Genomic DNA, 17,511 nt, shown 5'->3' with positions numbered 1-17,511 from the left:
ATCAGCTCAAAACCAGAGTAGAATATTTGAATCGAGGCAACTCTCTTTCCCGTCTGAGGAAGCACAAACGCACCCAGAGAGATGATGAGGATGGTGATGATGACCAGCCAGCAGTAGCTACATGTGCAAGAATCGACAGTTATGGGTGTGTTCGTTGGCAGCCAGCGGACTATCCAGATGGGGAAACATCAGCATCATTAGAGGAAAAGAAGCTTGAGATGATTGATATATTCAGCCGAGAGGGACTAAAGGGCGCTGAGAGAGGAAGGGTAGAAGACCTAATGGCAATCACTTATGCCAAACAGCGGGAATACATCAACGCAAAGCCTTCCCCAAGCATTCTGGATGTGGGTAAAGAGTGGCCATTTCTCTTTTCACAGAAGTTTTTATTGTCACACTTCACCACTCTCACCAATGTTGAACTATACACAAGACTGAATGAAGATATGGAAAAAAAGGGTAAAAGGTAAAAGACTCCTGGATTTCTTCAGTAGTCAGATTACAAAGTGGAGGAAAGAAGTAAGAGCTGTTCTGAAGGAAGCCATAAAGAAGGACCGAGAAGGATCTGATGGCCTAGCAGCGATGCTTGTGATGTTGGCACACTTCAAAGAGCAAGAGGAGTCACTTTTTCTCATTGCTGATGTAAGTTCCTTAATTATTTAAATCTTTTATTTGGAGTTTTCAACAATTAACTGTCACATTTACCTGTACACAATTGTATCTCATTTCCCTGATTAGAGTGAGAATTGTTAATGCAGGTTGACGAACCTCCAGTTTTTCAAGTAAATACAGGTTTGTGTCAGGTTTATGTTATTGGTGGTTGAGCACTTTTTCCTTGATAGACCTCACCTCACAATATAACCCACTGGTGCAAGCTTCTATCTCAATTCCTGGGTAAATGCTGGGTAAAGTCACTGTTGTCCACTGTGAGCACGATATTTTAATTAATATTTTAATTAAGAGAAAATTGATGTAGTGTTGTAATTGATAAAGATATTGTGGTACTTAGTTAATTTTTTGTGTAAACCTTTCACAAACCTTCAGAGCAAAAAAAAGGACCATTGCTCATTGCTTCCTTATCAACAAATTTCAAAAAGCTTTTTCTATCCTAGAGATAATATACAGCCTACCTTGTTTCAAGTAACACTTATCTTTGCTGGCATAGGAGACTACCACTCCCGCAGACGCAGAGGCCCAGCTGTCTCTCCCAGTCACTCCAAGGATCATCATGCTCGGTAAGTTTCACATTCAATGTTAACGAATCCTTTGAATGTATAGGGCACAAGCAAAGCAAAGTTTCTGGAAAACACTAGTGAATGTGTGTTGTGTCATTCTCTGCTTCTGCACCAGTCAGTAACAGCACAGTCACTCCAAAACTTAAGTTATGTGGAGTAATCTCTCATCTTTAGTAGCCACCTATAATGTCGTGATTGCTATTCAGATTGCTTGCTATGCCTGTATCACTCATTGTTTTTCTATCACCAAACCAGTTATTGCTGCTTAAAGGATTAGTTCACCTCAAAATGAAAATTTCCTAATAATTTACTCTCACCCCAATGCCATCCAAGATATCCATGTCTTTCTTTCCTCAGTGGAAGAGAAATTAAGTCTGAGGAAAACATTTCTGGATTTTTCTTTGAATAATGGACTTCAATTGTAACCAACGTTTTGAAGTCCAAATCAATGCAGTTCAATTGTTAGGATTGAGTTGGGAACTAAATCTTCACATCGAAAGGTCGCGCTCCATTTCACCGGCCATCTTTGCGTATTTCCACCGGCGATATCGAGCGCAACCTTTCGACTTGATGTAGTTCCCAGCTCAATCCTAACAATTGTAGTTTAAAAGTATATAAATTATTATTATATTTTTTTAGAAAATGACCAATTATTTCGCTAGATAAGACCCTAATCCTCAGCTGGGATCCTGCACAGCCCGTTGAAGCACTTCAAAGATCTTTGAAACTGCATTGATTTAGACTTCAAAACGTTGGTTACAATTGAAGTCCATTATTTGAAGAAAAATCCAGAAATGTTTTCCTCAGACTTAATTTCTCTTCCACTGAGGAAAGAAAGACATGGATATCTTGGATGGCATTGGGGTGAGTAAATTATTAGGAAATTTTCATTTTGAGGTGAACTAATCCTTTAAAGGGTTAGTTCAGCCAGAAATAAAAATTATGTCATTAATGACTCACCCTCATGTCGTTCCAAACCCGTAAGACCTCTTCGGAACACAGTTTAAGATATTTTAGGTTTAGTCCGAGAGCTTTCTGACCCTCCATTGAAGCTGTGTGTACGGTATACTGTCCACGTCCAGAAAGGTAATAAAAACACATCAAAGTAGTCCATGTGACATCAGAGGGTCAGTTAGAATTTGTTGAAGCATCGAATATACATTTTGCTCCAAAAATTACGACTTTATTCAGCATTTTCTTCTCTTCCGGGTCTGTTGTGAAGCGCATTCACAACACTGCAGTGACGCCCCTGACATACAATGCTGCTGACGTGTTTTTTTTTGTTATTGGTTGCACCAGAAAACACGTCAGCAGCGTCGTACGTCAACCGTCGCGTTCACAACAGACACGGAAGAGAAGACAATCCTGAATAAAGTCGTAATTTTTTTTATTTTTGGAGCAGAATGTATTTTCGATGTTTCAGTAAATTCTAACGGACCCTCTGATGTCACATGGACTACTTTGATGATGTTTTTCTTACCTTTCTGGACATGGACAGTAGACCGTACACACAGCTTCAATGGAGGGACTGAAAGCTCTCGGACTAAATCTAAAATATCTTAAACTGTGTTCCGAAGATAAAAGGAGGTCTTATGGGTTTGGAACGACATGAGGGTGAGTTATTAATGACATAATTTTCATTTTTGGCTGAACTAACCCTTTAATGCACTGCTTCGAAGATATGTATGCTCCCTGCCCTGTTTTTACAATAATTTATGTGGAGAAAATCTTTTATAGAATGTATTGCTATGAAATATAATTTTTGTGATGACTCTTGTCTTTACTAAGGAGAGACAATACTGACTGCAAAAAAATGGATGCTGTCGATCGAGGGGAAGGTCGTAATCCCACCTGGTGCTCACATGGCAGACTTCACCACTGCCTTGGCCGCTCTCTTCGCCTGTTACTATGTATTCAACCTAGAGTATCAGGTGGAAGCCAGCACAACACTGGAGTTTGTTCAGAGGTATTTTTTATCTTAAATAGTTTGATTGCAGTGTAAAAGCAAATTGACAATTGAAAAGCTGTTCAAAATCATCTTCTCCCTTTAAAATTAGGGCTGTGAACTGACACTGGTCTCACGGTTCGGTTCGATTACGATTATCATGTCATCGATTCAGTTCAATTCGATATCACAATGCATCGCGATGCACCGCATTCTCAATTTGACATTTTTCTTCAAAAGTGATGTGTGCGCACGTGTGTGTGCTGGCCTGTTCAAACAGTGACATTCCAGTTGGGAGTAAAGCTTGTTTATGCCATTAAGAAAAGAAAAATCTGTCATATAAATTGTTTTAAAGAAATATTCATTTAAAAGCAGCGTTTATTAATCGGTGTATTATGTTACCATTAAAGATGCACGCATCAACCGTCGCTGAGTCCGCTGTTGAAGGTTACGATCATCCATTTATAATCACGCATAACAACACAGAATAATAGTAATTTGAACATCGGGTCAGACTCTGCCAGGCGTTAACAGCTCGGGGTGAAAACGGCTAACGTGGTTTATCAAGTTAGTGGTATTACCTCCTGCATATTCTATTTGTGCATGGCATGAGCGCACACAGTGCGTCTTCTGCAGGATGTGCTTACCAGGTTGTTCATAAAAGCTGAAATGTGCCCAGATGTAGGCTTTAAAAGTAGTTGGAGCATCTTTAATTACTCGCACTCGCGTCTCGCCTCCCTCTGCCATTGTATGCTACCGCGACAAATGACGTCAGAAAAGTGTCAGTACATTATAATCGATTATGGTCTATTACTGAGCCGATACCGTATCGTCCTCATCTGCATCGTAGAAACGATAAATTTTGACACCCCTATTTAAAATGTTATGGAATTGGGCTGGGCGATATGGCTGAAAACTGTATCACAATATAAGTGTTTCATATTGGTCGATATCGATAATTATTGATATTTTTATGACCTATTTAAAATAAGGAACAGGAGAAAAATATATTACATTTAAAAAAAATTATTTTAAAGTTAAAGGAATAGTTCACCTCAAAATGAAAATTTCTTTCTTTCTTCAGTGGAAAAGAAATTAAGTTTTTTGAGGAAACAATAGCAACCAACTGAGTTATTTGCCATTGAAGTCCATTATATGAAAAAAAAAATCCTGAAATGTTTTCCTCAAAAAACTTATTTTCTATTGAAGAAAGAAAGACGTGGATATCTTGGATGGCATTGGGGTGAGTAAATGATTAGGAAATTTTCATTTTGGGTTGAACTAATCCTTTAACCTTCCCCTGATTCATAGGTGTGATTGGCAAAGGACAAAAAAGCAGGAAAATATAATGCGCACCTATCATGACGCAGTGACAGCACGTGTGATTATTCCAGTAGTTAGGACATCGCACAAGATTTGTGTTAACACAGAACACATTTCATCACTGGATAGTGTTTGTCGTTTATTTAAAGTGTGGTTTATGTCAGCTGAATGTGCTGAACGCTTTTCAGAGAAGATGAGGCAACGTTATTTTAGTACAATTCACACCCAGCGATAATTCAGGGAAAAAAATCTTGCTCGAAATGCTTCACGTGAAACTTCGGTCTTCCGACCTATCATTGTGTCAGTTCTCAATTGATTTTGATGGTAATATCAATTTTAATTGATATGCGCGAAGGGAGAAATAGCAAGACAGTTTGAAGACTGTGAGAGTGTGCGCGCGATGCCGGAGGAGGGGCTCTCTTTCTCTCTCTGCTCGTTCTCTCAGTAACATGCGCTTGCCTGTCAGAATTGGCGCAGCAGTCAGTCATCTTATCTACATCACTCACCGATCAAACAAGGCTTTCCACTTATCACTCCACGTCAGTTCTGTTATTGAAGAATCCAACACGAGACAACGATATGGTGCAACTAAACTGTTACATGATTGGCTGGTAGTGTGTTACTCCCTATGTTGCTAGGTTACCAGAGAGTGAGTGCCTTTGTTCATGCAAAGAAAAAAACAAAATCGAACGTTTTATCGAACGCATTTTTTATTGATATTGAGTACATGTCTATCGCGATACATATTGTTAATGTTTTATGGCCCAGCCCTATTATGTAAAGTATCTGAGTATCTAAATAGTGTAGGTTGAAGCCTCCTAACAACTTGAATGCTTTAGGAGGACTGTTGGGCATGTACACACTATATTTTTTACATAAAACCTTTTGGGAATAATTAAGCTCCTAATTCTTCATTTTTTTTCAGGCCATCTGATGTTGAGAATATATCTTCTGGTTGAAGAATTGTAGCTTGTTCAGGAGGTTCTTTGTTGTTTTCCACGTCTCAGATCTTTAAAGGAGTATGGTGTTAATGCTTGAGTCGAATAGCCGTAGTTTGGTCTTGAGTGTCAAATGCAGCTCTTGCCTTGCCCATTCTTGTGGTTAACCATCAAGCTGGCCAGTGTCTTTCTGTTTGCACTTTGGTCGTTGTGCTAATATGGAGACCTGTCTCAGCTGACTTCTGTTCTACCCCTCTCAGTTTCTCTTACATTTGTTGGTGTTTTTGGGACAGTGATGTGATATAATCTGCAAAGTCTAGGTCATCCAGTTGTGTAAATGGGGTCCATTGGATCCTATTGCGCCTGTTGTCAGTGGCTTGCCGCATGACCTAGTCGGCCGCATGATGTAGTCAACCTTCGAAGAGGAATGGTAATCAAGAAAGTAGACAGCCTTGACTAACTCCTGTTGAGATGTGAAATGCCTCTGTCAGCTGGCCTTTATGTATGATTCTACATTGCTCACTGCACTTACAGTTATTCATTAATGTGCGCATATTGTCCCATCGCCTAATTCCTATACACATGTTCATAGGTTTTTAGTCAGGATTAATCCTGACTCCAACAAGTGCACTGCCAAGGAGCAGATGAGCAAGACGACTGGGAGAGTGGTGAAGCGGAAGACTTCATACATGAACCCCCATGTCATCTCCTTCATCAGGGACTTCACGGAGTTCTATTTGCTAACTGACTAGATACAGGTGAGGTTCTGATAATAGCTTTAATAATAATTATAATACAATTAATAATATAGGTATCTGTGGGTTTAATATAATTAATCATAATTTGATAATAATAATAATAATTATTAGGAATGCACCAATACTGGTATCGATATCGGGCCGATACTAAGCTCAATGTTCTTGTACTCGTAAAAATTTTTTTTTTTACTCCGATACCAACAACCGATACCAGGCGTGTAAATAGTGTTTGTGTTTAGAAAAAGAAACACTGACAACAGAGGGTATAATGGGGATAAAAAAGGCAGTATATGAAGTAAATCTATCTTACTAGTGAAATATTAAAAGAAATATAGTAACACACATTGCTTTGGTGCGCCAGCTGATAAGAGAAAAACGTGCTGTGGCTTGAGCGTGCAGCGGGACAGACGCGTGAGCTAGTCGAGCGCATCCATTTATCCAAACGTCATTGGAAAGTTTGTAGTTCAGTCAGATGTAAATGGCAAAGAAAGTCAAACAAGACAATGTAGCTTATCAACGTTAACTGACGAGAGAGAGAGACTTGTTGATTGCTCTTGATTGACTAAATCATATATGTAAGTAAAACATAAACTGTTACCTTATTTATTAGGGCTGGGTAAAAAAATATGGATTTTTATTTTATTTTAATTGATTCTCATTTTTGCAAAACTGATACTGATTCTTAAACATTTTCATCGAGACATCAGTAGCTATATTACTAATATCAGTGATACACGCCTTCATTCATAAAATATTCCATTAACATATAGGGCTGGGTAGGGGTGGGTACCGAAAGCTGGTATTAAACGGGCCCCGGGGCTGAATTTTGAAAGACCGCTGTATCGATAAGCTCGGACGTTATCGGTTCTGCTGTCGGTACTTGGAAAAATACACGTAATGTTATTATTGCTATAAAGACGTTTTATTTCGCCAACCTTTTCTATATACCATAATATTAAACCGTTTGTCTGTGATGCATTTTTGCTATTCGCAGTCCGAGAGAGAGAGATCTCCACAGTGCGCACATGACAGCCCTAATGAGTGACGTTGGAGGACAGAACTAAACATTCAAACATAGCCTGGTTACACTTCAGATTTTTGATAACTCTAATTTTATTTTAGATTTTGGCTTCCAAAGATTATAATAATAATAATATATTTGAGGTAAAACGATTAAAAACTATAGCTGCATTCTGTATAACGCAACTTAATTCCCTTTGCAGCAGTAGGCTACGCTCTCATTTTTCCCTACAACTTAAACGTAACGACAGAATCAGATTCAGCATTCAGTGATTGTTGTAAAATGCAGTCTAGCTACTGTTGCTAAATTGCGGGACGCTTTTAATAATAAAAAGAGCTATTAATAGCACAAAAATATGCTCATGAGATGCTGTTCCCAAGGCGGCGCACGCAACGAGATGAGCAAATTATACTTTCAGTTTCATGTGCACGTCTAAACTAGCAAATGTACACAAAAATATGTCTAAAATGGACATAGGTATGGAAATAGTTGTCAGAAAATATAGCGCATCAGTCACCTATTAGATCTGCACTCGGTCTTAAAGGGTCAGTGTCTAATAAACATGCTGACGATTGCACCATTACTGTGAATTAAACAAAAAAAAGGCTTAAATGAATAACTTCAGCTTTAATAAGCATTAATCTATCTATGATAAACTATGCAGCGTTATTTTACATTTGATTGCTTTACTAGAATTCTGTTTAGACCATACCTGAACAGTAGTAGACCTTCCTGAAATTAAAGCACTGTGTAGGCCTATATAATGTGTATCTTTGTTAATTGTTTATCTTTTGTTATATATATATATATATATATATATATATATATATATATATATATATATATATATATATATATATATATATATATATATATATATCAAAGAGTACCGACAAGAATACCGTTAAAGTATCGGATCGATCGATCGAAGCCGTATCGGTAAGAGTAGTAATACCATTAAAACCTTAATGATTCAGATGTTCCAATTCGATTTCGATTCGCAAGCTTTCGATTCTTGATTTTAAATTAATAATAAGAAATTAAGAGCCACAAACCTGTATATTAAACTCTTTTTACTTTAGGTACACTTGGGTACATTAAAACAGAACCCAACTCTATATTTCAAATGAATAGAGAGGATTTTTATGCAAGTCAGAACAGTCACTTGCCTTGATCTAACATCATTTACATACATAAAATCTCACAGCATTAGCTGTAACATGGAGGCTGCAAGCCTATGAACAGTGTAGGAAAACTAATACCGGCTTTTGGGTGATAGATAAATATCAGGGCCTGAATTTCTGTGATATTTTTTTTTTAGAATCTGTGTGGATTAATATACTCAACCTACAGGCTAAAGTGAAGCAGTGTTTGCAGGAATTTACCGCATTATAAGTGGGAGACCAACGGGAATGATTAAAATGATGCGCATAATACCACGCCGAAATTAGAGCCCTGAATATGGAAAAAAATCGATTCGTGGTCCCTAATAATCGATTTTGAATCGACCACATTTTAAAAAACGATTAATCGATAATCAAATTTTTTGCCCAGCCCTATTAACATAAAGCCATAAAACTTGAAAATCAGTGTTTCCCACATATAGACTAATTCGTGGTGGTGTGCCACAGAATCAACAACGGCTGCCTGCCACATTGCGTTTCATTATTCATAAAAATAAATAAATAAATAGTGTTGAAAGAAAATGATTAACTCACCCTCCATTTCTCTCAGCCGCCAAAACGAATTTTTGTCCCGCCAAAGCCATTTGAATGGTGTGATGTAGATGACTGCTGCACTTGTGACAGGGCGCATGTTACTGATAGAACGAGCAGAGAGCCCTGGCCGCGCACGCACTCTCACAGTCGTCAAACTGTCTTGCTCTCTCTCGCTCCCTCAGGCATGTTCCTGTGGCTCAGTGTTGTAGAGCATTGCATTAGCAGTGCAAAAGGTTATGGGTTCAATTCCCAGGGGAACACATGTTAGGAAATAAATGTTAGCCTGAATGCACTGCAAGTCGCTTTGGATAAAAGCGTCTGCTAAATGCATAAATGTAAATCTAAATATTAATCAAAATCAATTGAGAATTGACATGATGGTAAAAGATCGGAAGACCGAAGTTCATGTCGAGCATTCAGAGATTTTGTTTCCCCTGAATTACCGCTGGGTGTGAATTGTGCTAAATAAAACGTTGCCTTATGTACTCTGAAAATTGTTCCGCATCAGCTGAAATAAAAACACTTTCAATAAACAAACAAAAAACTATCCAGTGATGAAATGTTGACAAAAATCTTGTGCAATGTCCTAAACTCCCGGGATAAAACGCGTGCCATAGTCCGCTACTGACACGTCTGATTCTCGAACTAATGACTCTTTTGAACTGATTACATTTAATGAATGGTTAAAACAACTGTCCAACACTGAACTCGCGAGTCGTCTGAATCGGTGTATAACAAATTGGTAACACTTTACAATATGGTTCCATTTATTAAACTTGTTAACTACATTAGTTAACATTAACTAATAATAAACTGCACTTCTACAGCATTTATAAATCTTTCTAAATGTTCATTTCACTATTTACTAGTAGCCTACATTATTAAAATAAAAAGTTGTATTTGTTAAAAGAGCACTCTACTTTTTTTGGAAATAGGCTCATTTTACAACTCCCCCAGAGTTAAACAGTTGAGTTTTACCATTTTCGAAACCATTCAGCTGATCTAATGTGTTTTCTTCTTTAATTTCAGGGCTCCAACTAGGATTCTAGGTCTCCAAGGTCAGGGCATGCAAGAGGCCATAGTGGCAGGGGAAGTTTATTTTCCTTTCTGTTTTAAATGTTGATGCAAATGTTAAATATTTAATTTTTTTTTAATGTTCAATATTTTATTTTATTTCAGTATTGCCATAGTGTTATTTATTACTCTTTAGAATGTGGTAATAATCAGTTATTTGCACAGCTTCAAAGTAGTTAAATTTTTTGACCATGTTGTATCAATTTGCGTTATTGTTCTGCCATAGCAACCAGTCATGTGGAACTAGTGAATGAACTAGTAACAGTTTGCTCTGTAACTTTACAAAACTTGTAATGAAATAGCCTCGTTTTGTAAAATTTTCTTAAGTCAGTAATTAAATTTAGCAACAGTAGAATACGCAGATAATAGACTTCACGCCATTAAAAATTACAAACACAGAATGTTCGTTAACTTTGGATGGCATAATGGCATGTTGTCCAATGTCAATTATCCCTTTATGTTGTACCTGTTTTGTCATTCCTGTTCACCAAATGTTTTTAAATAAACAACTGTTAACAATTTTCTTATTGTCTGCAGTTGATTGCAGGGTTTTAGAATATGGGTGATTCTTTTAATGATGGCTAATATTAAATCACAGTGATACAGTATTTAAATTGCACAGTGGGAAACTGAATTTACAGTGATTAACTGTTATCTACTGCTTATAGTACTGTATTGCATACAATACATAAAAACAGTGCTTAACTGTTTTTTTGTATGTAAATACAACTAAAATCAGTGTTTCATTGTTTTTTTTGTATTTTACAGTGAATACACAAACTACTGTAAATGGAAGTACAGTACCCTTACTGTAAAACGTATTCACAGTAACTTACTGGCAACAATTAGCCAGTAAGTTACTGTAAATACAACTAAAATCACAGTATTTAATTGTTTTTGATTTCACAGTGTATACATAAAATACTGTAAATGGAAGTACAGTACCCTTACTGTAAAACATATTCACAGTAACTTACTGGCAACAATTAGCCAGTACGTTACTGTAAATACAACTAAAATCACAGTATTTAATTGTTTTTGATTTCACAGTGTCTACATAAAATACTGTAAATAGAATTACAGTACCCTTACTGTAAAACGTATTCACAGTAACTTACTGGCTAATTGTTGCCAGTAAGTTACTGTAAATTTTACGGTACATTTTTTACAGTGTAGCCATTAGTGCTGCAAAATAGCTCTCTTATCCAGGATACAGCTGTCCTGCAGGTTTGCTCCTGAATAGATCTCTTTGTTTTAAAGAAAAGCTAGCTAAGGGTTAATGTGACCTCTTGGAATACACGTGGCATGATCTGAATTAAAGGTTATAAAGTTCCTTGTTTAAACATCAGGGTGTTGAAATGGTTGTCTAGTGACCTCAGAGGTGATACACTTCTGTCCAGATACTTTTCTCATGCATATGAGAGGAGAGACTTGAGGATATTGGGAGGAGAAAAGGTCAACAGCTTCAACAGTTAAGAGCTACAAAGGTCATTAGTTCTGCACTTTCCAATACTGTTCTTGTCAGTATGTGACTTATAGACATTGCAAAGAACCTGATTACTTGCTCAAAATCTTAATTATCTTTACTTTAGTGCTGAACTTTGAGTTTATCTGAATGGATTATTATTTGCACAATGTAAGGATTCATTAAAAAAGTCAGTTAGTTCGATAATATGTATAAGCATTGTTTTCTTTCTCAATGCCCAAAACATGGGTCTCTACCATGATTTTACAGATGCAAAAACCAATTTAGTATAGCTGTTCAAATCCCCCTTCTCACATATGGGGCTCAACCCCTCATGGATCACCTTGTGAGCGTTTTTTTTTTGTTTGTTTGTTTTTGTTTTGCATTTCATACCGAATTCATTATCCTAACAGTGCCAATACATGTTTTTATCAAGCTGGACTCAATGAACTATAAATATAAAGGATGCCCATCGATGGTCCCATATTAATTTGAAGGAAGGATCTGCCACTAAAATAACTGGATCTTTTGCACAGTGGGTAAGGTTGAGGAAGATCTTGACATACTTGAGCCCACTCGAGCCCTGGATGTCCTACCAGAGTCTGCTCCCACATTTGAATTTTTTTCATATTGAGATACACACAGAACATCTGGTAACACAGAACATCTGGGAAACAAGACGTTGCATCAGTAATTGATACAATGGGGAAAACTCTTTCTCCAGAAATACTGAATGGCACTAATGTCTAGGGCTGCCCCCAAATAGTCGACTAAACGTTAGTCGATATGAAGAGGGCTTGGTCGAATACATTTTCATTAGGTGGTTAGCCGCAAAAAAAAAAAAAAAAAAATCACGTGAAAAATTACGCAATCAGGGGCTTCGCAGTCAGCGTATGACATGACATCAAAGCAACGAGAGTTCAACGAGATCTCGTGCCTCGCGGTATACCAAAGCACACTTTTTAAGTGAAACACATGCTTATGCAACTTGGCAGTTGGCACTTGTACTGTATAAACAACAAAATGGATATGTTCATACTGCAGGCAAATCTGGCCCAAAACTTATTTATTTATTTATTTATTGCTCATATGACTCAGATCTGTTTTTGTCATGAAAGTGTGAACAGCACAAACCATATGGAATCTGATCTTTTCAATTCTGATTTGTGTCACGTCCATATACTGAATCAGATGTTTTCACGGTCAGATGTATTGCAATGTGAACTCAGTGTAAACATTGGCAAAATGTCGGAATTCATGTGACATTTATGTCACTCTAGATTGACATTCGTCATAATTGTGCCCTGTCGGGAGACACTTCAGAGATTTTACATATCCAAAATTATCAAGACAGTTGCAAAAAGTAATCAGTGGAAGTGTGATGTGTCAGAAGAATTCATAAGTTTATCAGTGACAACACTATACACAAGCAAAGCATGAAGGCTCGTATCATAAAAGTTTCAAAACTCTGCTGTCTTTTGTCCCATACTCGTCTTTATTTTCCATATTGCCTTCACATAATTTTGCTTGCTTCTGCAGCAGATCACAAGTCAAGTCAAGTCACCTTTATTTATATAGCGCTTTAAACAAAATACATTGCGTCAAAGCAACTGAACAACATTCATTAGGAAAACAGTGTGTCAATAATGCAAAATGATAGTTAAAGGCAGTTCATCATTTGATTCAGTGATGTCATCTCTGTTCAGTTAAATAGTGTCTGTGCATTTATTTGCAATCAAGTCAACGTTATCGCTGTAGATGAAGTGACCCCAACTAAGCAAGCCAGAGGCGACAGTGGCAAGGAACTGGAACTCCATCGGTGTGTAAGGGAAACAGGTCAATTTAGCTCAAAGGGAATCATTTAAGATTTTAAAGGGAATTTGAACAGAATCACTGTTTCACGGCTGTTCACTGAGATGCCCTGTAATTCAGTGAACTAGCCGTTTAACATCAAATCTGCGCTGGATACTAATATCCAAACTATAGTGAAAACACTATTAATTAGCACAGTAACAAGATCGGCAGTTTAAGACATTAACTTGTAAGCACAAAACACAAGATACTTCTCTTTTCAATATGAATAAGGCATTATTAGATAAATCTAAGACATATAAACTAATCTAACACATAAACGCACGCACTCACACATTCACACAAGTTGCAGGAAGATCGAAAGTTAGGAAAAGATGAGTTTAAGAGAATGGAAATATGGAATCCCACGTTTACAGCAATACGTTAAATTGCATAGACATGAACAACCATCAATCACGTAATTAGCGCTCGCATTGAGTTCCTCAATGGGGTTAAAATTATATTAGATACACCAGCACAACAAATATCTGGGAATACGTTGCCTTCGTTTGCTGTGAAAGGGACTCCCGTTGAAAGGGGTATCCTGGTGTCGCTGATTGTCTGGAAGTTCAGTTGGCTGAAGTGACATCTTGGGGAGCCCGTGCTTGGGCGTTGGCTGAAGCTGGAGTTGTGTGGCTGGTTGGAGTTCAAACGTGCAGACGAGGTCGACGTTACAGAACTTAACTCGGAACACGAAACTCTCAAACGGAAAATAAAAGAAATAATTTTTGACGAGACTAGGTTGTGTTCCTTCTCATCGTGGCATAGTAGCAGCAGGCAGGCACGCTGGAACCGCGCTCAAAGAACAATGATGACTAACCGCATGGCTAGATGCTACAAGCTAAAAGCTAAGAGCAGGCATGACTAATAGCATGACTGATAGCATGAGCAAGGCTGGAACTAAAAGCCAAATTTCATGGTGTCCAAAGTATTTAACCTTCCCTGTTGGCCACCCCTCAAATGTTGCCTTGACCAATCAGATATGGTCTTGGCTCGGGGGTATCATAAATCATTTGTTTATCTTACCAAGCATGTGGTTCCTGCCCCGCAGGGTCTAATTTTGGACATGATTCCTATAACACGATTATGATATATTTTACAAATAAATGATTGTCAGGACAATATCAAGCAAGAAAATTCGATTATATCAATACTAGACATGACTATGTATCCTATAGTTATCAAAAGACATACACAATAAGTGATTATACATGATAGTCAAATGTGTGGGTTACACATAAATGAATAAGGAGTTAAGCAATGGAATGATTCATTTACAAGTCTTTTTGAGTTCATTCTGGTCCATATATAATGTACAAAAAGCAGTTTCTTTGCCATTCTCTGGCAAAGGGACTTTTCTGTGAAGACAAAGGTTTAAAGCCCTTCCCCCTTAGGAATTTCAGTCTGGTTCTGCTGGGTGGGGGAAGTCAATGCAAGTATTTAACTTGATCTCCTGGGTTTACATGTGATGTCCAGCGTTGCATTTCAATCACGAACAATAAATTTGACAAATCTCTTCTTCGAATTAAAATTGTCAATAATTGTTCTATTGGTGTTAATGTTGAAAGCTGTTGTGTGAACAAGTTGGTTGGTTGGTTATCTTGCTTGGTTCTTGTGGCACTAGAACTGATTTATGACTTCCTGAGGAGTTCGGCTCTCGTTTCAATGCACACAGCTCTGATAATTTAATCTGACTCTTTAATTTGTCTGGTTCGACTCATTTCTGCTACATATATCCCCCTTTCGATCGGCGAGGTGTTTAGGTGAAGACATCGTCGATCGCTGGAGAAACAAAGGCAGAAGAAGCAGACAAACACAGCAAACAGCAAGACAACACCTCCATGACAGTTACTGTACTGGTGCAGGCATCAGGTTATTTAGGTACACGTGGTTAAGTTCAATTAGTCAATGTGGTTTAGCACATTGAGGATAGTTTAGATAGTTTTGGAAATTGTTGTTTTATTTTGATTCATCAATCAAATTTGTGGTTAACTTTGTTTGGTTCTTCTAGGTTGTCTTACTTTACACATTTACCGTTAGTTTTCTAGTAATTTCATTTTCAATTCAATGAATTGACCTATCATGCATGGAGCTCTCTGGCTTCCATTCAGTTTAGAGTGGCTGGCGGATATTAGGTGTTGCGAGTCAATCCTAATATCAGACCTTCGACCCTCGCAGGGTGTCTAGGCATTTCACCTACTCAGGAAAGAGGGGAAGGAGAAGGATAGGTAAAAGAAGAACAAAACAAAACAAGGCTGCTGTGGGTTTACAACTACTATTGAACTAGGACGTCAGGTGCAGCTAGTGTGTCATGAACCTTAACTTAGTGTCAGGTTTTCTACCTATTGTGAGGATGGCTGCACGTTTCTTCATGGTGGGTATGTGTAACTTTGTTATACTAAAAGTTGGATATTCTACCTGTGGGAAGAATATGTTTGTTGACTGTGTTATCAGTAGATGTGTTTACCTCTGGGTGTAGGTAATGTTGTGTGTTACTGGTGTAGTGCATGTGTGGTCAAATCTGTTCAAGTCTGTGTTGTCTCCCCCTTTTTCTAGCATGTCACTGAAGACTGGCTCTCTGCATCCTTGGCTTGGATGAGGGCGTGTCCATGGTCTAATGAGGGGTCAGTCCAGCAAGGCAGGAAGTTCTATAGCACGCAGTCAGAGGCAGTTTGGCATGGCTGTGTGAAACTGGGTTGCAAAACTTTGTCTCCTATGTTGCATTCTTCTTGTGATGCCTTCTGGCTGTAGCAGACTTTCTGACCTTCTGTGCTCTGGTGGTTCTTGGAGTTGGAGTTAATTTGACAGTTGTTAGTGACTGTGTTAGGTTTCTGAGGTGATGTCCTTTAGTACCTCAGATTTTTCATCAACAGTTGGCCGTGAAAGACTTGTTCGTTCTGGGTCGTTGTTGAACAGGTGCTTGTCATCTCTGATGTGGTGCACCAGGTGATCACCGGCCTTCCGTTCTGTCGCTGGTCATAGCGAGCATGACTCAAATTTGTGGTCACCTGCATGTAAATTGTCTTGAAGGAACTCTCTTAGTTGTTCCATGACCTGTTCCGTGTCTTCTAATGGTAAGCGGTCATGTTCTTGTGCATACTCAGCACTGTGCATGTCTGAGTGGTGCTGAGGTGGGTTTTGTTGTCGCTTACCCACACGAGTTGCTCTTGGATGAGTCAGCTGATTACCTTTGGATATCTGGTTAGGTTTCCAGATGTTCTTATCCTTTTGGTTTCTTGAGAAGCGTGGCTGGTCCCATGGATTTTTCCAGCAGTTGGGCTGAAAGCGGTCGTGGATATGGGCGTCACGTTCTCTGTGCTCTTGATGGAAGACTCTGGTGTTGTGATGCCACTGGGTGTCGTCCAGTGCAAGGCTTGAGTCTTTGTTGACAGAGTTCAAGAGTGTGGATGTTTTGTTACCTTTCTTTGAGGCCACCTTCTGCTTGTTATAGGCCTTCTGTGTTAGGTCACGCAACTGTTGGATGGTCATGGAGTTCGGACAGGCCATGACACCTAGATGGTGACTGACTCCAGGGTGCAGATTTCTTAGGAAGAGGCTTTTGAAGTTCACATCCTCTTCAAGGTCAGGGCTGTTGTGTGCACCAAAGTAGGCTTGTCGGAGTCGGTTGTAGTAAGCTTGTGGAGTCTCTTGACGACCTTGTTTGGTTTCCAAGGCAGTTAACAGTCCATGTTCAGACTCTGGGTCTGTAAACTCTTTAATCAGGACCTCACGAAGTCGCTGGTAGTTTGACTTTGTTTGACTGGGCTGTCGATCTAGAAAGTTTCGTACCTCGGAGCTGGACGTGGCTCTAAATGAGGTATAACCAGTCTCTGTCAGACACATGAGGTCTCACTTCCAGGTGAAATTCGATATCTCGCAGATAAGCTTGGATGTCGGGGCTCTCTGTGGAGTTCGGGTTGAACCTGCTGATGTTTTTAGACAGCTTGTTGAGGTCTTTGATGGTCATCCCGTGTGCAGCTCCAAGGCCTTGGACGGGAGGTTTTCTTTCGTTGGCAGGAAAGGGTTGTGTGGCGAAGGCAGGTGAGGTTTTGGGTTGTGGCCCTTCGCTCCTTTCATCATATGCCAGTTCTTGGAAGTGGGACTCTGCTCTGCTCAGCAGTGATGAGGCTAAGAGAGGTTTCTCTTTCCTTGGCTCTTGTTTGTGCTTGTAAGCATTTTGGAG

At 38.6% G+C, this 17,511-nt stretch overlaps 1 protein-coding gene across 1 annotated transcript; it reads left to right on the top strand.

Moving 5' to 3' along the window:
* The first annotated feature begins 281 nt into the window (after positions 1-281).
* Positions 282-10,533, top strand: LOC113105164 (uncharacterized). Its single transcript, XM_026266305.1, has 5 exons — positions 282-347; positions 445-642; positions 1,166-1,235; positions 3,024-3,201; positions 9,968-10,533. Exons 1-5 carry the CDS (start codon positions 282-284, stop codon positions 10,059-10,061), a joined length of 606 nt encoding a protein of 201 aa, XP_026122090.1. The 3' UTR covers positions 10,062-10,533.
* Positions 10,534-17,511: the final 6,978 nt, after the last annotated feature.

Source organism: Carassius auratus, chromosome 6 (genome assembly GCF_003368295.1).
Source record: "Carassius auratus strain Wakin chromosome 6, ASM336829v1, whole genome shotgun sequence".
Classification (NCBI taxonomy): domain Eukaryota; kingdom Metazoa; phylum Chordata; class Actinopteri; order Cypriniformes; family Cyprinidae; genus Carassius; species Carassius auratus.
This window is presented reverse-complemented; position numbering and strand designations above follow the sequence as displayed.